The sequence below is a fragment of the Stegostoma tigrinum genome, chromosome 1 (assembly GCF_030684315.1).
Source record: "Stegostoma tigrinum isolate sSteTig4 chromosome 1, sSteTig4.hap1, whole genome shotgun sequence".
In the NCBI taxonomy this organism is placed as follows: domain Eukaryota; kingdom Metazoa; phylum Chordata; class Chondrichthyes; order Orectolobiformes; family Stegostomatidae; genus Stegostoma; species Stegostoma tigrinum.
The window spans coordinates 58038996-58061740 of NC_081354.1; the positions used below are offsets into that span (position 1 = coordinate 58038996).

The 22745-nt window shown below is 39.0% G+C and overlaps 1 protein-coding gene across 5 annotated transcripts in view; it reads left to right on the forward strand.

Annotated features, from left to right (window-relative positions):
• The window catches only part of tll1 (tolloid-like 1), a 351886-nt gene that overhangs the window by 323366 nt on the left and 5775 nt on the right, over positions 1-22745 (forward strand). For 4 of the 5 annotated variants that reach the window (XM_048544744.2, XM_048544753.2, XM_048544777.2 and 1 more), the window contains 3 exons: positions 887-1100; positions 11470-11720; positions 14558-16705. In XM_048544744.2, coding sequence (XP_048400701.1) covers positions 887-1100; positions 11470-11720; positions 14558-14692 — 600 coding nt within the window. In that variant the 3' untranslated portion in view covers positions 14693-16705. Of the gene's footprint in view, positions 1-886; positions 1101-11469; positions 11721-14557; positions 16706-22745 lie in introns of those variants that run through there. The other variant, XM_048544759.2, reaches the window with a different exon arrangement.

The following is a 22745-nucleotide window of genomic DNA, read 5'->3' on the forward strand; positions in this document are numbered from 1 at the left end:
AGGGCTGTTTGGGGGAAGTATCTGTCCATACCTCTCTAATCCTCCCCCTGTGCCATTGTTGGGTCTTCCAATGACTACACTGATAAGGCCATTGTTTGCTGGGCAACCTGCTGAGGTCACATAACCTCCATTTAAATTCCTGAAGCACTACTAAATACAGTGGGATCACAGGTATCCATTCACTCATTTGAGCCTAATTGCCATTGCGCTGTTAGTACCCATGAATCCCACAGTGGTACCTCCTGTGCATCCACTTCATTGGGAGTTTTCCACATCGGAAGACTCTCCCCTATTTAAGTAGGCCTGTACATCATGGTCCCTACTGTCATTGGCCGCATTAAATCCAGCTTTTGGAACTTCAGTTATTAAAGATTAGTTCACATACACAGTAGCTAATCACCGTATTGCTTGCTTTTCAGTGTCAGGGAGCTGACTTGGCTAGATTGCCAGTTTGTAATGTTGAGTGATGCCAACATTGTGGGTTCAATTCCTGTACAAACTGAGGACTGTTCTTCTCAACCTCATCCCTCACCTGAGGCACGGTGATCCTATGGTCAAATCACTGCCAATCGGCTCTCTCTCAGAGAGCAGCCTATGATCTGGTAGGATTGTGGCAACTTTACCTCTAACTTTATTGCTTCCTTTATGATCAAGATGTGCGCTTCACTGCTGGAGTCCACAGTGTGAAAGCTGTGAAGCTAAAACAAAACAATTGCCATCTACATTTCAATGGATTAAGAATTCTGCTTGGCATAAAATCCCAGCTAATTGCATTTCTGTTCTTGGTGGTTGATCTAGACATTATTAAGCATGCTTAAATGTATATTGTGCAAAATATATTTTCTCCTGGTATACATATCACAGTTGTTTTTTTTATACATTCCAGGTTTTCAGTGAATTTGAGATTGAGCAACACCAGGAATGTGCTTATGATCATCTAGAAGTGTTTGATGGAGAAACTGATAAATTTGCCATCTTGGGTCGATTCTGTGGCAGCATGATTCCGGCTCCTGTCATTTCTACTGGAAACAAAATGTTTATCAGATTTGTTTCAGATGCATCTGTACAGAGGAAAGGTTTCCAGGCTGCTCACTCCACTGGTAAGTTTAGTGAAATGCTGAAACCTTCAGACGTCTCATTCAAAAATTTTTCTTTCAGAAACACCTTCGTAAAAATGAGACCCAGTATAATCAACAGTTTTTTAAAATATCAAATATATATTGTTGATTAATTAATTAATAATAATTTGAGAAATCATAAGGATTACTGCCACATGTGGTTAGTTTTCCAGCATGGCCATTATTAATTATTGTTGGGTTTTGTTATACTATCTTTATTATGTTACTTTCACATCAACAGTTTTGAAATTCACCATTTAAACAAGTTCATTTAGTATATTTAATACATAGATATAATAGCACAGTTTCTGGTTGGTAAAATCTGCAACATTTTGATTTCAATCATTCATAAAATAAATGCAGTCCATTTTCTTTAATGTAGCGAATGGATATCTAAGCCATATCACAAAAAGAACATCTAACATCTTCCTTATGCTGACAACAGTTGTTTGTGAGCAATTGTAAATGATCTAGAATGCAGTATGTTTCAGAATGTTTAATGATCATACAGGTATTATAAAATTGCTGAGTAGTTTATAATATTCCATTTCCAGCTAATTGGAACAGTAATGTCACTTTCTCCTTCTGTTGTACAAGCTTCTGCTACAGCTGTTCTGTTTATAGGTGGCATTGAAATAAAAACAGGAAATGCTGTCAATACAAAGCAGGTCAGGTAGCATTTATGGAGGAAGTTGAGAAAGTTAACATTTCTGGTCAATGACCTTTTGTTAGAATTTGTTTCAATATAATATTGTCAATTAGTGATGTAGTTCCTTCCTCATGAAATGGTTTCCCACTGTACAATTGCTATGAAAGACAATTTCCTGCCTTCATTTGCAAGATATGAACAAGGTACAAGAGTAGACCACTTGGCTGTTTGAGCCTGATTCAATAAAATCGTGGCTGATCTGATTTTAACTTCAACTTGTATATTACTGCATAACACCATGAGTCTTTCATTCCTGTGGTAATTAAGAATCTAATTACCTCTGCCTTTCGAATATTTCAACATTAGATGCAGCCTCTTGAATTTGTATGTAGATCAGAGTTAGCTGACAAGGCCTCACTCTCTGGAATTCCCTTCTCTTTTTGCCTTTTAAAGTCCACCTTTTTGACCAAATATTCAGACGCCGCTCCTAAATATTATTAGGAAAAATTTTTAGCTTGCATAAAATCCATTTGCTTAGACATAGTTAAAATCACGCTGAATATCTCTTATAGTTTGTCTCAATTTTTGTTTCCTCTTATGCCCCTGTGGATTATCTTGGAGCAGTTTTCCATGTTAAATGTGCTCTATTGCTGTATAGATTGGCGTTGATGTTGTGGAAGGGGTTTTTCTTACCCCATTTCAACTTTTTTTCAATTTAAGTGGATTTGACGGCTAATTTAACTTGTGTTTCATGGTTAACCATTTTGTGGTGTCATAGTTCCACCTTGTGGCCAAAGCAGTTTTTAACTATCGGTTTCATTTGGCTGGCAGATTTTGATAGTAGTTGAAGATAATAACTGTCACAGGATCAGCAGACTCCAGTCATGAAAGCAAATGAGCTCAGTATATTTCTCAAAATAAGTTTCAAGTAAAACACATTTGCTTGCATATATTACTTTTGTCTCATCTCTCTGTCAACAAGAGAAGTTGCATATCTGTGATATCACTAGGTACCAGGAGGAGCCCTGCTTTACATTAAAGAGCATAGTCAAGTACAGAAGTATGCCTTTTCTACTCTGAACAATATCCTGTCAGAATTTAAAATCCTGAAAAAGCACCATTTATCTCCAGTAGAATGCTAAAAAAAAGCTCAACCAGCCAAGGAAATCTGTGGATCCCATGCTATTTAGATTTTTATGAGGCGTTGTGAATGTGTTGCTATGACATATTTCATTATGAAGTAGGATGTTGGTTTACACCTACATTTAAACTTCAAAATTTAACAGTGTGCAGCCTTCACATCCCATCAGGGAAATATGTCGAGCAGAGACCTGTGGTGAAAAAGCAAAATATACCAATGCTAAAAATCCGAACTATAAAAACAGAAGCAGCTTGAAATGCTCAGCAGGTTGGGCAAGTTCTGATTAATCTGATTAATTTATCTGAAATATTAACTGTTTCTCCCTCCATGGATATTGCCTGATTTGCTGAGCATTTTTAGCATTTACTGAAGATGAATGGTGTTTTTACAGGATTTTAAATTCTGACAGGATATTGTTCATAGTAGAAAAGGTGTACTTCTGCCATTGACTATGTTCTTTAATGCAAAGAGGGCCCCTCTTAGTACCTAGTGATATCATAGATATGCAACTTCATGTGTATTGTAGACTGATCTATGACCCCATTTAAGTTTAATGATGTGGTTTTGAGTTTTTATTGTCCATGGTATCATCATTTTTTTCCCCTTGATTTGGACAGCTCTGAAATAAAGGCAAATAGGGAAGAATGCTCCTTGGGTGTTGCAAGTCGACTTTTGAGTGCAACTTTCTTGAGCTGTTGGAAGTTCTTCAGCAAACTGATATTGTAAAATGCATTTCAAGATAGTAGGAACTGCTGATGCAGGAGTCTGAGATAACAAGGTGTGGAGCTGGATGAACACAGCAGGCCAGGCAGCATCAGAGGAGCAGGAAATCTGACGTTTCAGGCCTCGACCCTTTTTCTTCTGTGTTCATCTAGCTCCACACCTTTGTTATCTGTAAAATGCATTTATCTGTTGAGTCATGACAGTGCATTGAAGCTAACTTGATGGTAGATCATATTAAAGTAAATGTTCTGGAGTTATATTTGGTCATTTTTAAATTTAATGTTTAAAAAGCCCTTCAAGGTGGCAGACCAAAATCTACTTAGAGATGTTTCAGTGAAGATCTGAAAGGGATTAGCGTACCTGTTACTATTTTGCTTAATGAAGTAAGACTGTTACAGCACTAATGTTGATTCAATGGACAGTGCAGGAGGGCATGCAAGGAGCAGTTCCATGCATTCCTAACAATGAGGTGTCAACTTGGTGAAACTACAAAGCAAGACTATTGCATGCCAAACAGCATAAGCAGCAAGTGATAAACAGTGATTCATGCAATCAGTGAATCAGATCTAACCTCTGTGATCCTGCCACATCCAGCTGTGAATGAAAGTATTCAATTAACTCACTAGTGGAGGACGAGGCTATACAAATATCCCCATTCTCAGTGATGGAAGAGCCCATCACATCAGTGCAAAGGAGAAGGCTGAAACATTTAGAACAATCTTCAGCCAGAATTGCCATCTCTGCCTTCTTCAGTTGTCCTTAGCATCACAGATGCTAGTCTTCAGCCAATTTGATTCAGTCCACATGATATCAAGAAATGATTGGTGGCACTGGATACTGCAAAGGCTATGGGCCCTTGCAACAATCCTGCCACGGCAAACATTCGGTAGTGGCTATGTGTATAATAAACAAGGTGTACTGCAAAAACTTGCCCAAGATCCTTAGATAGCATCTTCCAAACCCACAACCACTTCCACTAAGGGCAATGGACACATGGGGACAACACCACCTGCAAGTTCTTCTCCAAGCCACTCGCCATCTTGACTTGGAAATATATCCTTATTCCTCCACTGCTGCTGGGTCAAAATCCTGGAATTCCCTCTGGCCTTGTGGGTCTACCTACAGCACATTCACAACAGTGGTTTAAAAAGGCAGCTGACCACCACCTTCCCAATGGGTACTAGGGATAGGCAATAAATGCTGGCCTAGCCAGCAATGTGCACATCCCAGAAGAGAAGTAAAAATAAACAACATAAATATATGCCTCAGTATGAAATAGATTGCTTCCTATTTGGCTGCAGAGTACAGAATATGATCTTAACCCAACAAAAGTCTCTCATGGTCATAACTTGCGGGGTAATGTTCCTGTTCAGAGACTCCCTAAATAACCTTTTTAGAAGAATGTTTTCTGATGGTGCAGGAATTTAATCACCAAACAAATGATGAACATCCCAGACTGGAAACCTACTCTCTGTTAATATATCTGTTCTCAGCCTGATAGTGATGAAAGTGGTGGTAGTTGGAATGTTACATTTTAGATTCTCAGGGTTTGGAGGGAAAACGTTGGTTAGAATTAGTGTTATATATCCAGAAGAAGCTTTTAGCTATTTGTGGGAGTGATGGAGGAAGGGTCACCTGACCTGAAACGTTAATTCTGATTTCTCTCCACAGATACTGCCAGACCTGCTGAGCCTTTCCAGCAATTTCTGCTTCTGTTAACTATTTTAGATCAGTTTCATCCTGTTGAATCTAATTGTAGCCTTTCAAAACAAACATATCCTTCCTCATGTGTGATGCCTAGAATGGAAAAGAGTATTTTAGTTTCAATAAATAGTCTGTGTATTGTTGTTATTGAAGACCTAGTTTTGAGTAATTATTGCTTGACTGATTGGGGTTCCTAATGGCTTGGGAGAGCAAAAGGTTAACATCCTGGAAGAACTGCCTTCAGAAGAGCAGCCAAATCGTAACCCTTTTGACAGCATGTCAAATGCCAGTAGTGTCATCTCAATTATTTGTTAACAGCTAGCAGTGGAGTAAAAGGATTCTGCCAACAATAAATTTTGGAGACAAAGTTTAGAAACTAAAACACGATTGTTTTAGATAAATCTGGTATTTGGATGCAATCTTCAGAAATTTCAGGAGATAAAAATGATTTATTTGGCTTTAATTTGCATTAATCTTGGAGGGATTCTGAGGCACTATAGTGATTATTGTAGTTGATGGAAATGAAAGCATTAATTTCTGGGCTAAACTGATGCTGCAAACACTCTGATATATAACACAGCCACTAGATGGAGCAACAAGCAGTCTTAGGCAATTCAAGACAACTTCTGGTATGGAGCCTAGCAGAATCTCCTGTTGGAAATGCCTGTGTCCTCCTAGCTCCCATCTGTAGTAGGCAGTATGCCTAAGAATGAATGTATTCTGTATCTAGTTACTGAGGTGTAATACACTGCATCCTGTTATCTAATACAAGAGTCAATTCTGCTGAGACTTATCCTTCATCCTCCACAACAGACTGCTAAGAAGTTCCTAGACCAGACCAGGAAGGGTTGATGGTGGCTATCTCTTGTCTTCTACAAATTGTTGGTACTTAGGACTCTAATTCCTATTAAACCACTGATGAAATCTCAACATTTGCAACAATAATACATTGCACAGATTTCAAAACACCATAGGTTAATAATTTCAGAGTCTGCATTAAGAATTTGTGAGGTGTGATATGAATACAAGATCACTTAGTGAAAAGCCATGGGAACAGCAGCACACACTCTCCAAAGACTCAAATATAACCACAGCACAGAGCAGAGCAATGCTTAACAAAGTTCATCACCTGGGAGCTTGTTGAAACTTAACTTGAGCTTTTTTTTACTGGTAGCCAATAAGAAGCTAATCCAGCGATCTCAACACATTTGGGCATAGGACTACAAATCTGTACTAGCTCGCAATGGACAGTACCAGGTCAGCCAGCAGTATAACTTTGGTCATTCAGCTACTGTAAGTTGATATCAGTCTTAGACTGGTACCCGCACTTTAAATGGCACCAAAATATAGACTTTGTGCTCCAGATAAATCTTAGTCAGTTTTAGCGTTAGCATATTTTGAACTTGACTGTATTGAATTGGAATATGTTTTCTATAATTATGTCTGTTGTTGACATTTTTTGAAACACAAAAGCATATTTTTTAATCAATCTGAATTCTTTCTGATGCGGAGATCTTTAAATATTGGAAATAGATGTCCTAAACACGACTGTGCTTCACTCTAAATCATGCTGAGAATAAACAGCAGCTGACAGCTGCTTTCTGTTATCGTACTTTATTGTACTTCTGTCTGGCATGCTGTTATCACTTCAGTCCTGTCTTTTTTATAGAAGTTTCAGATAGGGAAAGAACAACTTATTGTACTTTCTGATCAAGAAGTTAGACGTGCATCAAAAATAGATCAGTTAAGTTGCTTGCAGTTTTTTGATGAGGTAAATGTGATTAATGCAGTGTACATGAAACTTCTGAAGATATTTGAGTCACAGGCTTTTGAGCAAAGTTATAGCCCGTGAAATAAAAAAAATCAGTGGCAGAATGGATATGAATCTGACTGAATAACTGAAAATTTGCTATGTCCAGACACTTCATTACAACAGAAGGTCTCCATCTGTGGCTTCATTAACGGCACCACCAATATCATTGTTCTACATCTGTTATCTGTTGAACACCTTGCTGCCCACTTAATGCTCCCCTCTATCTCTACACACATAGCCCTGTTTCGAACTCCCTGCCGCCTCCTATCATCCTGTTCTGCTGTCTCTCACACCTGCTCAATATTCCCTTATTGCTCTGCTACCACACCATTAGCCTGCATGTTGGTGCCTCACTCCTGATTCCTCTTGCCACAGTACTCACCACCTGATGCTGTGAATGAGGCAACAAGGGGGTCAAGGGTTGGGAGTGAGATATGATGAGCAGGTTTTTGCTGCAGGGATATTGTGGGCATTGTGGCAGCAAGTGTGTTGACTGCACCCTCTGCAGTTGCAATGGTGGCAAATGTAGCAACAGGAAATAAAGTAGTGGTAACTGGTTTTGCAGTTGTAGGAAGGTTTATAGTTGGGTTCGCCAGGCATCAGTGTTGGACTTTTCTTGTGAATTGCCTAGACGTGGGTATGCAGGGCACAATTTTATAATTTGCAGATGACTCAAAATCTGAAAATATTGTGAACCATGAGAAAAGGTCATACATAGGATGGTGAAATGAGCCAGGAAGTGCCAGATGAAATTTAATGCAGAGAAGTATGAAGCAAATTAGTTTTGTAGGAAGAATGAGGAAAACCATATAAAATAGTCAGTCCAAAGGAAGTGCAAGAGTAAAGGGACCTGTGGGTTTGCGTGCACAAATCATTGAAGGCCGCAGAACAGATTGCAAGAGAGGTTAATAAAGCATCATAGTCATAGCAAATAGTGCATAAGAGAACAAAGCAAGCATATTATGATGTAACATCGACTTGGCATCAACTTTATATTTCCTTTATTCTTTTCAGTGGGGTGTTAGCAACACGAACAAAACCAACATATATGTTGCTCATCCCTAATTGTCCTTTACCTGAGTGGCTTACTTGGCCATTTCAGAATGCAGTTAAGAGTCAATTCCATCACTATAGATCTAGAGGCCAGACTAGGTACGGATGGCAGATTTCCGTCCCGAAAGGGGACTTCATTTTGATCGATTTTGTTGGTAATTACACCATGATCCAGACCAGCTTCACATTCCAGATATAATAATTGAATTTAAATTCCACCAGATGCTAATGTTACTAGCCCAGTGACATTACCACCATAGAAATGATGCAGCTCAGAAAGGAGCCATTTGGTATATTTTGTCCATGCCAATCCAAAGACAGACAGATACCCCTTCTAATCACCATTCTTCTGCACATAGCTCATCACCTTGCAGCTTGCAGCACTTATGGTGCAGATGCACGTACTTTTTAAGAGTTTTTTTTTGGGTCTCTGCCTCCACCACCAACTCGGGCTCTAAATTCCAGACACCCGTCATGCTCTGTTTGGAAAATAAAAAGCATTCCTCACCATGTCACTGCTTCCCCAACTAGGGTTTTGTATCTAGTTCTGGGGACCATTCCTCAGGAATGATGTGAAGATATTACTGAAGATGCAGAATGGTTTAATGAGAGTGGTTTTAGTGATGAGGTGCTTAAGGTATGTGGAGAATGCACTATCTGAGAGTGATGGAGGCCAACTCAGTCAAGGCCTTCAAAAGTGAATTGGAAAGTTATCTGAATAGAAAACATTTGCAGAGCTATGGGGGAAAAGCAGGAGCAAGGAACAAAGCATATTGCTCTTCAGTGAGCCAGCACAGACACAGCGGACTGAATGGACTTTTTGAGCTGTAGTCATTCTATGCTTCTACAAAATTATTGCTTTACATGCCTGTCTGCGCTGGCCTGGGATATCAGAATTAAATTAGATTTGAGATGCAGATGCCAATAAGTGCCATGAGGTATCTTGTCAAGAGGTCGTTGACAAATTCCAGGCCAACACTGAGTTAGTCTGCAGGCAAGTCTTGAAATCCTCGGATGCAGAGTGGAAGGGATGAGCAATGACACAGAAACAAGTAAGGTTGGAACAAAAATAGCTTGCAGTAATTTTTATTGGATCCAGGAGGAGAGCTTATATTTTATAACTCCAATAAAATGTAGATTAAATCAGTTTGGCCAATCACTGAACTGCCTTTAGTGGTTTCTTTAACCACCCATTGTTAATGAGTTAACTTTTTGTTGTCCACGTGGTGGAGGTTGCATTCTGTAAGTTCTGCTCATTTGTGCTACAATTTTATTTTGCGTTTCTGCACAGAATCCTGGTTGTCTGATTCAGGTGGGTCTTCTGAATGCCTAAATTCTAATATGACAACTGGCAGTTTGATGGAGCAAAGCAAATGCAGCAGGTCTTAAATCAGAATTAGTCTCACTATCCTTTATTTAACACCTGAACAAAAAAAACACTATGAAATTCTGTCAGAACGACATACATGTAGGATCTGTACAGAAACTACATCATAACATGAATTATTAAGTTGTTGATTTTTGTTGAGGAGGTCATCTGGTACAACTTGGGCTTCATGCCAGCCACAAAGCCTTCACAATGAGTAGATTAGAGATGACTGTATAGTTCAATGCTTTAAAATTTGAGGCAATCTTAAGAAAATGGCAATGTCAAACATTGATATAAAGTTAGTGTTAAATCTGAAGAGTCAAAACAGATCTATTTCGTTAAATTTAAAAATGGACAGTAATTCTAGATTATTTACAATTAACACTTTAAAACATATCTTCCACTAATAATTGATAAGGCCTTGGTTTGTCAAAAAATGTTTGAGATTTGGATATAAAAATAGATCTTCGTAGGGCTAATACAATGTTAGATTAATTGTGTTAACCTCTTATATTTCCATGCATGTTCTAATCTTCTGTGATTGTTAATTGTAAGATGTATTTGTCTTCCCATTAGCAAAATATTCCCCTGTCACGTTTAACATTCTTATTTATAAACTTTAGAATCAGTTCTTCAGAAACTAATTAAGAAGCCATTCAATATGAGTCCATGAAGCCCATCATGATAATTAAGAATGAAGCAGGTTTGGTTGAATCGCTATACCTAATCTTGTGATACTCTTTGTGGAAATATTTTGAGTACTGGTAGGTGAAGATTAGGTTTATTGCTGATTCTCTACTGTATTTGTACATGACATGGTTAAACTTCAGAGGTGACAAGTCATAGACATTTATAGTGCAGGAGGAGGCCATTTGACCATTATTTCCATGCCGATCAAAAAAAAAACTGTCTGTGCAGATCCCATTATTCCGCTTTTGACCATGCCCCTGGAAGGAACAGAAGTGAGAGTGAATACTAAAATACCTTGCCAAAATTTATTTTCAGTTGATCCATCCCATTGCATTGATTAACAGAGAGTGATGAGGTACAAAATTTTGCCTTGAACATTGTCCATCTGTGGAAATGCATAACAGTATTATATGTTACCCCACTGTACATTTTTACCTAAATCTGGTAATATACATGGCCATTTATTTATGAAATACAAACAGAAAATGCTAGAAACTGGTCTCATTCGGCAGCTTTGATGTTGGTTTTCTGCAAGAGTGGAAAATGTGGTTCCCGTCTTTTCCTCGACCTGAGAACCCAAAAGCCATGTATTGAACAAAGATAGACTTTGTCTTAGTTTTTTATATATATACTTCCTGTTAATAGTTCCGGAAACTGCTGACTTATACACTCTTTACTGCATTTTTTTTTGTAAAAATACAAGTGACAGTAAGTTATTTTTCTATTGTATTCATTTAAAGTCTCATCAACAATGTGGTACTCCCTCATTACTGCACTGGAGTGTGAGCCTGGGTTTTTTTAGTTGGGTCTTTCAGAAAAAGTTAAATGCAGAACCTACTGACTCAGAGCTACAGTGCTACTGAGCCATGCAGTAATGAATTGATAGTTCAATATCATTTGTGAATGCCAAAATTCAGTTTGATATTAGACAGTAAATTATATGGAAAGAGTTAAATTTGGAAGGTTATTTTAAACTGAATTGTCAAAGTAAAACAAGGGAGCACATTGCTGTCTTCAACTTGAAATCAGGAGATTCCAAAGAGAATGATCAACGCTTGAAATGTGGATGCTCAATCTCCTTAGCCATTTAAAGTACAATTGGATGCCATCATGGCAGGGTATTAATGTATGAACATCTGTAATTGTGATCTTATGAAGGGATATGATACAGTATAAATTTGTAATACCATTGTGAATTCTTTGTTTTAGAGTGTGGCGGGAGGCTGAAGGCTGAAATAAAATCTAAGGATCTGTATTCTCACGCTCAGTTTGGAGACAATAACTACCCAGGACAGGTGGACTGCAAGTGGCAGATTGTAGCAGAGAAAGGTTATGGAGTGGAATTATCATTCCAAACGTTTGAAGTGGAAGTGGAAGCTGACTGTGGTTATGACTTTATTGAACTGTTTGATGGGTTTGATACGACAGCTTCGAGGCTTGGACAATTCTGTGGATCAGGGGTAAGAAACGTAACGCATTCAATGGCTTAGCAGTTGTTATGCACTGACTATTTATTATATTAATTATTCCACTAGTTGGTTGTGATACTGATGAATTCTATTTATTGGGTGTAACTACATTGTTAAGAAAATGTATAAAAGAATTGCAGACATCTTACAACACAAACAGATGATTCAGCCCGCAGGTGTATGCCAGTCTTAATGTTCCAATGATCCTCTTGCTCATTTTGTCACCGCAACAAATCTTTCAACCCCTAATATCTGTATTCAGATTTCCTGTAAATAATGTAAAATGCATTGACTCTGCATTTCTGTGGGAGTTGGCCAAATTAACTCTTTATAACTTTGAGGGAACATTGAAGGTCTCTGGAGAAATGGTGTCATTAACTATGTTCAAGTGTTTACACCAGTTACACCTGCTGTAAGTTTAGGCCAAGTAATTATCAATATCCTTGAAGGGGAATCCCACAAACATCGAAGGTCATTGTTTTCTTGAGTACTTTGCAGCAGCAATGTATTATAACAGCATTGAACAATGAAGTATAACATCCACTATATTTGAAACAAATGCAGTTTTAAGAGACACAACAGAAGTACAATATTACAAAGACTGAAATTAGTAAGGAGAAGCTCATTAGATATAAATACAAATCAAAAAGAGCCAAAATATTATTAAAATTTTTTTTGAAATAAAGTATTTTCAGCTACCCTGAATAGAATGTATTTGCCAAAAGTAATGTTTATAAAACTAATAGAATTTATTTTCATTGAAACTGTTTGCAATATTCTTAAAATATTCTCAAGAAATGGGCATTGCTGGTCACTTTTTAAGTTCTTTCATGTGATATAGACTTTATTGATGACAGGGCCAACATTTGTTGCCAATCCCTAGTTATTCTGAGGCGTTAGCTATTTACAATCAATATTTAATGAGTTAGATGAAGAGATCAAGAGTAACCTTTCCAAGTTTGCTGGCAACACAAAGACTGTCTACTTACACCTCTGTGACATTATAGGTGATTGCTGAAAAATAAGAGATGCTGTCAAAGCTGTTTATCCTGACGAGCTGGGGCAGCTGGGAACTGGGAGAGAACCAGACGGGAGGAAAAGGAGTAGGGGAAATCCAGGAGGGACATGGAAGTAGACAAAGGGGGAAAAGGGTTTCCAGGCTCCTGGGCTCTCCTTGTCACATCCCCACGCCCCTGGACATTCTTCCCTGCAACCTTGGGGCTTCCCGCTGTTCCCCGTTACTGAAGCCCAATTCAAAATCATGTGTGCTTCCCTGCACATGCGCTGTAATGCATTTGTGCATGACGTCACATGTAAAGTATAAGTGATGATGTCAGTGCTTGGAACAATGTGTCCCTGGATGACTGCTTATATGAAGTTGCCCACAGTTGTCTGTGTCAGCAAACACTGTTGTTGAGACATCTTACACTCATCAGGACAGGCTTACAACAATGCCAAATTTCAAAGGGACAGCATACACTCACAAAGATCAGCAAATGGACGCTCAATATGGTTCAGTTACATGTGCTAGAATATGCATATATTTCTATGCCTGGCCCTGTTCTGTTTCAAGAGAGGAAATTTCCATTGTGCCTTTTCAGCTATACGAGAGGTTGGAGTACACTATTCCCTGATGCATTCCAGTGACAATGCCTTGATCAGTCACAGTCTACCTGCCTGGTTTGAATTTAAACAAAAAATTGTGGGATAACAGCTGTTTGGTGCATTCCCAATGCTCTATTCAAGGTCCACTTACCAACCAAGCAATACCTTTCTGAAAGTAGTACATATCGTTATTCCTTTTGAAATTTGGTATTCCTCCAACTCTGTCCCTATGAATGTAAAATGAAAAGTTGCACCTGTATGGACTGAGTTTATGTGTCTGTGCCTTGTGTGTTTTTGGTATTGTATAGAATGGGCAGGTGCTGACGTAACTATGTACCCACTGCATATATAAAAAAGTTGAAAGTACATTGAGCACCTTTTTTTAAAAATACATCTTTTAAAATATTGGGAAGGAAAGAAAGTATAATTTTTCGAGGCGCCATTTGTCATTTGAGCTGTTGCTTAAGAACTACTGATTTTGATAAGAAAACCCTCCATGACAAATATTCCGAAGTTACCTCATTCCAGAATCGACTGAGACTCCTTATGGTTGTCGTCACAATAATGCCCATGATTAAGCTGTGACATTGGCAGGTCCTTTGGAGCAGCCAGACAATCTGGTTGGCAATTCCAGAGCATGGGAATTCTTCCCAATTCAAGGCCAGAGATCACAACTGTGACTTGTTAGTGCTGCCCACAGAAAGTTATTGCTGTGGAGTGGATCTTTGCTGGTCGGACTCTGACTGACTTTTGTGGAGGAGGGTGGAGGGGGAGGGGTGTAGGAGGTGGGGATGAGTAGCCAGTTCTGCTCCTAAAATTTCCAAACTCAATGTTTCAGCACCTACTCAAGTTCTGTACTACATAGCAAAACCTCTTTGGTCTTTGGCACTACCTCAGCCTTCCTGCTGCTGAAACCCTTACTTTTGCCTTTATTGTTTATTGTATGCATTTTTTGATGGAGTTTATTTGACACCCACAGACTTGCCGTTCAAAACTCAAATATTTTAATGGTCTCCTGACTGTTTTCAAAATTCTGCTCTCAGCATCCTAACTTGTACTATTACCTGTATGGTGTATCCCTTGACCAGTATTAACATCATTCCAATTCCACCGCTCCCTGAACTTCAAACATCATGTTCCAGCGTTCAGGTCTTCACACGTTCTTGCTGCACCTTATCTTTGTAACCTACTCCAATCCTACATTTTATTTTTCATTTTTATAGCCGCCTGAAGAAATCTATTCAACGGGAAATGCTATTTTACTTCATTTCCATTCCGATGACACAATTAACAAAAAAGGATTCCATATACGATACACAAGTACAAAGTTCCAGGATGCTCTTCAGACCAAAAAGTAACCTGACCCTCAATACTCTCCTTTTCCCTTTTTATTTGGCAAAAGCAAGAATGATCTGAACAATTTTATAATGAGACCATAGTGAGAAACTGAAGAAAATAAGTTGTTGAGGTGCCTGTGTGATGGTCAAGTACCCTGGCAGAAGATTCGATGAAAATGCGAAACGCAGACTAATGATTAGTCTGGAAGTTAAACTGCATTGACAAGATACTATATTCCTGCAGCACGGTTATAAATGTTTGTGAGCTGTGTCGGCTTTGGTCACTAAAGGCTGCAGAACTTCATTCAGTGAAAATAGCCCTCTGCAAACTGCCCTTCGTCTCAGCAACCTACAATATCCATGGGAATGAATCTCATGAGACCGCAACCAGCTTCTGTGTGTATCATTCACATTTTTTTTTGCCAGACTTGCAATGATAATACAAGAAAGAATGATGTATTCTAGTGTACTGTTCAATTTTCAACATGTCGTTTAACAATATAAAGGCAAACCATTCACCACTTAATTTATGGGGTTCTACCAGTTTTTTTTCCTATCAAAAACAAAGCTATCTTTACTGGTGACTATCGCCTGTGATCATGTCTCTCTGTTACATGACTTTGTACTGACAAGCACTGTAGCAAACTGTGAATTCCTTCAGTACCAAAAACAGGTTTAAAACATTGAAAATCCTGATTGCATTTTCTATATTTTGCTATTTGAGTGTTCCAGGATACTTTTTTTTGAATATATGTGTTAGTAGTTTGCACTTAGAATGATATCATGAGGCCTGGTTTCAGGCTGCAGCTATTCTCTGGACTGTATTATGTAAATCATTTGAAGTTGTAAGCATATGAATTGTATGTGTATGAAAATTAAATTAATAGATAACCAGATAAACATAGTGTTCCTATAATACAGTAAGCAAAATGGTCACAAAATTCTAAAAATGAAAACACTAACTACAATTCCTTAAAGTACCCTTTTAGCTATTCCATGTGCTGAACAGTCTGTAATTAAACTGAAGTGCTACATTTTTCAGTAGCAAGACAAAACAGTATGGTTAAATATATAAACTATATTCCTAGTATTCAAATTCAACTTTGGGATACTGGATGTCTTGTTAAAGCTGTGGATGAACCAAAGCTGAAGCTAAGAATTACACCCCTGGAAGGATGAATAAACCACAAAAAATATAAGACAGATTTCTTATGGTGCTACTCCATGTTCAGAAGCTTTTTGAGTTTATGAGCCAACAATTTTAAGAGCCTTGTATGATTGTCAAAACTTGTTCAGTATAATTTGAAGGACAGACAAATATCAGCTTGGGCATAAGATGAGGTTATCATGCTACTAAAACACATGTCCTGTGGAGGCTGACATAATTAATGCCTTAGAATGATTAATTGTAAATCCTTGCACGTGACAAACACATCTCTCTGTGAAAAAAGGCTTTGACTATGTTTCAAAATAATTAAGCATTTTTCTTGTCATTTTTTGCCATCTTAAGAAGAAGTTCATATAGTTGACCTGTCTAAAAGTGATGTAAGAATGAAATGTTTCAGTGTAGCTGATGTATAGAGATGCTGAGTAGCCTGTTTCTAGATTGGTGATTCAATGTTCATCCATTCTTTTTATGTTCCACCAAGAGATTCATAATATTAGACATTTAATTATGACATATATGCATTATTGTGTTAATTCACAAAGGCATTATAAGACAAGGTGCAACTTCTGTGTTATGGCTGAATGGTGAAATTGTTACAGTATGTGCCAAGTTCCACTTGAATCTGTTTTGATGTAGCTTATTTGTTCTTTTCGTTTTGTTTTGATGTTGTTTATAATTAGACAATTGTGGCTTCTGAAGCTTCTCATAAAAAAAACTTTCAGGTCAACATTCAGGAGTAAAATCAAATATTGCATTGCAGAAAATGTTACTTTGCAATGTTTTTCACACAGTAGATTGCTACTTAAGTTAGCAGTAATTAACCTATTTGTATCTGTATCTTTCCCAAGTCGGTCAAAATGTCACTAGCACCAATAAATATGTTTTTACATACATTTACCTGAATGTCAATTTATAATTTATCCAAAAGCAAAGTAATGTGAATATTGGCAATTTGAAACAAAATAGAAAATGACTTAAATATTGAGCAGTCAGGCAACATCTGTGGAAAGAGAAACAGTTAAAATTTCAGATCGTTGACTTTTGTCAGAATTATGACTTATCCCAGATCGCATCATTTGTATGGTATCCTAATTTTAAAGCCACAAATCATTATTTTCAATTTAGGACAGCTCCCTTTGGAGAATGATTAATAGATGAAATGAAATATTTGTATAGCATTATCACACTTGGGTTCATCTGTGACATACTCTGTACTTAATAATCAACCACTACTCTCATATAAAGAATGGCATTATAAATGAGCCATTGCTGCTGGCATCAATAGAGCTGGGTTACAGTTAATACATATGGTTTTAAAGAGTGAATTACAGGGAAAAATAATTGTGTACTAATGGGCACGTTTAGCTTCAAAGTGTAGCCTCCAACTTAGATCACTGACAGCTTTGAACCAACATTAAGGTCTTAAAACAAGTATGATTCTAACTGAATTCTTGTGAATCCTGACACTATCATCAGAAGTTGCAAGCCACAAGCCAAATAATTTGACCCAGCTGAGGGAGACATTTTAAAACTAAAACTTCAGCATCTAATTGAAGGAGGGAGTCATTTTTTTGGAAATTTGTCCATTTAAATTCTTGAGAATAATAAATTATAATAAGAACTATAATAATCGTAATAAGCTGTACTGAAGCTAAGAGTGGGAAGAGCTGTTCTACAGTGAGATCCCACAGTTAAATGTGATGGGACTGATGCAATGCCAAATCAAATGACAGGTGGTGGATGGCAGTTGAACCCTTCTTCCTTCTGGTTAATTTAAGTAAATATTGATTTTGCAAGAGGAGAGTCCGTACTGGAAAACTAAGTTGATTGAGCCTGAAAAGAAAACCAACCTTAATAATAGTAATACAGCATCAGTACTTAGACTGCATCAGTGCTTTTATCCCAAACTCACTTCATTAATTACCTATCATGCCCTATGGCGCTCCTCTCATCTGATGCTAGTTTGATTCTCCTACTTGCCACAGTGGAAAGCAGTTCACTCTGTCAGGATATTTCTGCATCCATAGCACTGGCGCTATCTTTAAAAGGCTGTTGCTCACCCAGCCAAGCACTGTCATTCTGGAACTGCCCCACACAGTTTGTGGTAATTGTCCCAGATTTGTTAGATTAGAAGAAATTGCTGCTGATCTTTGCAGATGGGGCCCGAAGGTTCTGGTGAATGGGGTGGTACAGAGGAGGAATGTCCTCTTCCCATTGCCAGAGGGGGCCGGGACCCTGCCAACCTGGGCCAAGTTTGTCACATGAGTTAATGTGAGTCCAGCAGTCAGGGGGAAGTTTAGGAAGAAAATCAATGTCCACTTCTGCTCAGCAGGGGTAAGGGCTACTGTCAATCTCTTTGCAATCTCGCATTTAGCCTGTCTGTACTACAGCATCCACCTCCCAGCAAGCCACATGTTCTACCGCTCTGAGTACGGCTTTCAACATTGTCGTTCATTCTTACCCACCAATTTCTCCTACATCACTAGCCCTGCCTGCCCTTCGCATTACTTATTTGAGATGTGGCATCACCTTTCTCCCACCTGCACTAGTGTTAACAACTGTGCCTCCCACATTCATTGCACTCACTATCTCTGTTTCCATCCCTCCCTTTCTCTCATTCCAGATGTTACCGACCCACAAAAGACACTGAGGGAGTAAAGACAGCCTGACATTCAGCTCCTCACCCTCTGAGGAGATGACCTTGATCCTGACCATCCCAAGCAACCTAATGACTGCACCCTAGCTCGTGGACTGAATTTGGAGGCTGGGCATGATTGGCTGGACCAATAACCGCTGAGTGAAGGATGTATTCCTTGACTCGACTGAGGATAATTCTCCTTAGACCTTGAGACATGACGGTTTACTGCAGCACAAACAGTGTGTTTGGTGCATGCATGGATGGCACATGGTGCAAGTGAGGGATTGATGTATCATGATGCCGTACAGCACTTGTCCACTCCCTTGACTAATGACTGCTGATGTCCATGATGAGCTTCCTCCTTTGTGTCTCAGCTCAAAGACAAGTCACAACAGAAATACTGTGCACCAGTTTGTTAAGTGTGACTGAAAGGATGAGGAGCTTATAAGCAAGACAACATAAGGCAGGTCAGTTAATGCGAGTGTGCTAAGAAACCACATGTGCAGATGCAAACCTGATCAAATTTGTGAACTGGGTGCTTGTTGCAATGAGTGGCATCAGTTTGTTCCATAGCACTTGGAGCTGTGCCATGATGGTATGGAGAAGCTGGTACATGATAGATGCCAGTGTTCATTAATGTAAGGTACTTGTGCCCTTGCCGGTGAAGTGTGCCTTGAGATGTTGGTGCCAGGTGTCCAATGTGGAGTCAACAGGTACCCACTCAGACTTTCACATCAAGAATTCTTAGCTTAAAGTTTCCATTTGATGGGGGAATAATATAAGGCCGCAAATATTAATAAAGTGAGATGGGGTGATAATCCATGATAATAGATCTCTCACTGCTCACTTCTGTCTTGATGCCTGGAGTTTAGGTGGAAAAAGAGACTTGTTACTCCCAACTTTGAGAAGAGCCGCTCACAGTTCCTCACACGATTGTCCGTAATTTCTCTTCCCCAGCCCATGTTATTCAACGTATTGGAAGATTGCACTGGTAGTGTTTTTTCCTCCTCTTAAATATGTTCATATTGGAATCTCTCAATGATCCTTTCGAGGTACTTTAGAAATTAGAATGTGTCCAACCACATTTTTGGAGGATGTCTGCTTGAGTGTAAGGTTTAGCACCTTGTAACTTGGCCAATGTTGTTTGCCCTCAATCCCACCACATCTGAACAACCCTACCTCTGCCAGGAACATCAAAGTGCGTCGTTGCCCCCACAGCACCTTCCAAACATGTTACCTCTACCACTTAGTGTTTCTGTGCAGTTTCCACTTTTTTTCTTCCAGTGTGACTGGTCCAAAATCATGCAACTCCCTTCTTATTAGTGCAGTGGGTGTAGCTACACCCATGGGCTGGTGCAGTGTAAAAAGGCAGCTCACTACAACCTTCTCCTGGGTTTGTAGACCTGACCAATAAATGCTACCCTAGCCAGTAGCTCCCACGTCTCGTGGGCAAATTTTTGAGAAATGTCACCTTTAAAGATCCCATCCATTTGCTCCTGCAGTCTGTCCCAGTTGAATGCCTGACATGTTAAGGGGCATACGGGTCTGAGCCCAGAGTCTGACTGAGAGATATTTGAGTTTCCAGCAAAGTAATGCCTCTCACCTTGATGGAATCTTCCCTAGTAATGACCTTACTCTTCAAGATAGACTGCAGAAAGCTTCAATCCACATTTATTGGATGACGACGGTGTCTTTTCACATTTTAGCAGACATTCGCATCTCTGCAGTGTGTGGTTTAGAGCCAGTAGGTGGCGATCTTGAGATCAAAATTGTTTAAGCCTTAATTCAGGTGACCTTCAGTTTTACTGCTTGATTATCCAGTCACAGATTGATGCAATGCAGAAGAAGCCTTTCAGCCCATCATCTCTCCATCTGTTCTCTGTGTGTTTAGGACTGGACATAAAATAAGTAAAAGAACACAGTGGAGGTCCTGTGCTAATTCTGTGTCAACTAACGTTAACTCTGAAGGTAAATAAACCTGTATGGAGTACTGGTCGATGCCATCAGTTTCTAGACCAGTGGGGTTAGATTAAAATTGACCCCACTGTCCAGAATTACTCCATATATACCCTTTTTGCGATTTAAGGTACTTTAACTACCACTGAAAATGATCAAGTCCCGAATTCATAGTGTATTAGCAGATCTCGTGTTGCCTGGAGGGAAAGTAGAGGAGCTACTGCTAATAGTGTTATTATCTCTGCAAAGAGAGAAGGATCCTGTTTTAATTTAGTTCAAACTTAGATTGCTGCAGTAATGTTTGGGTAATGATATCTGTGACATGAACTACTTTTGATAGGTGTGAAGAAGTTTTGAAGGTGATAAAATCAATCACACATACATTTTGAAAGTGATGAAACAAGTTGAAAGGATTTTCAAAAAAGTCATAAAAAGGAGGTGTTGGGAGGAGTTTGAATATTAAAAATAGAAGAGTTTGGGTTGCCTGAGAGGTGATGAACCCAGCAGTTTTATGAAGATTGGGTGGATTCAGTCAGCAAGTACTTTCATGGCTACATCCTCCAAAATCAGCTCCCACCGCCACTTTCCATGAACCCTCTCTCCAAGGCTTCGGAACCCACAGGCCATTCCCATAGCCACAGAGGCTTCAATCCCAACTGCCCAAGATCCTCAACTTTACCCCCCAGCTCTTTAATCCTGTCCGGTGGCTGAGTAGATAAGCCTTCTCCCAACTAAACCACTGACCCAGCCCTGGGAATCTCTGCTGTCTTCCCAAAGCCTCACCTTCTCTCCAAACTCTGTGTTACCAAACCCAGATTTGACCCTAAACTCTCACCCCTGTACCTTCAGCCTCCATTGTTCACACTTAAGCCAGCTACCCTGTTACTCAAACTCTACTTTCACTCCTAAATTGTCTCATGCAGACCTAATCTCTTCTCTGCTGCTGACCCTTGACATCTTCCCATATGCCCACTGCTTCCCTGGACACACTGTCTCTCCTCATCCCAGATCTCCAAGCACCCTCTGAGGCCGTTGGACAATTCCCTGGATGCCTATCTACACTCGAGCCCCCCAATCACCCCTTCCCCACCCCTCCCAGCACCCTAGGATCAGAGCCTGGAAGGCATGACCTGGGATGGTAGAATAACCAGGGTTAATAGGACATCACAAAAGGGAATTAGATACATGCTGAGAAGTCACAAAAGTGCAACTCTATAAGAGAGTCAGCAAGGGGAGTAAGATTAAGTGGGCAGCCTTTTCCAAGAACTGGCATGGCTCTGATAGGCCAAACAGCCTCATTCTGTGCAGTGCCCCTGTGTGATTAATTCTGACCATTTTACAAGCTGAACACCTACACAAAGGTTGAGCCCATTTTAAAGGATTTGGGTCAAAGGTTTGGGTGATGGCAGACTCTATTCATCTAGCCGTTGCTATGTTGTGACTATTTTGTGGTCAACTGAAAAAGAGCAAAATTACTTTCACTGAGCAAATGTTTTGATAGCTTTTATTTTAAGACAGGCCAGATTGCTTTAAAAACTGCTTTCAACAGCAACACGTCTGGTGTTTCCATTCTACCATAGGTTGAAGCATTTAACTGTAATAACAAAAACCAGAATCTGCTAGTTTTATTTTAAGGATATCAATCACCTGCAGAAGTATAACATAATATAAAATGCAGCCCACAGGCAAAGCCTAATGATCAAATTTAAGCCAAAACACATGCAATTAAAATGTCTTTTCTGAAGGCTGCGTGTTGTCACTTATAGTAAGTGGTGTGACAGCACAGCCTTCATAGTGAAATTAATCACAGAAATGGCTTTTACATCAATTCACTGACTGAGAATACAATATAATTGTGAGCTATAAGTATAGCATTTTCAAAGTGAAAAGAAATGAAAAAAAACACTTCAGAAGTGGCACTGATAAAATGTCTAATATGGTAGTGAATTATAGTTATATTCAAGCATTACTTCAAAGCTGCACTGACACCTTTATCTCTGTGTTATCAGGATGATTCTTCAATTCCCATTTGTTAGTATTGATCTATTTTTATAATCTAGTTGAAAATAAATCATTTAGTTGTATTCTACTCAAAATCTGTTTGTATGTATGTGTGTGTGTGGACAAGGTTAAGGATAAGTGTATGATTGTTATTCGTTTAGATGTTATATTTTGTGCCTGTGCCAGATTTTCACTCTTAGAGCAAGTATGTTGGTTAAGGAAAATAAAAACTGCTGCTTTCAGCAGAGTCTGGATTAGTGGAGATAACGAAGTTAAGGCTGAAACAGGATGTCTGAGTTTCTCATTTTCGT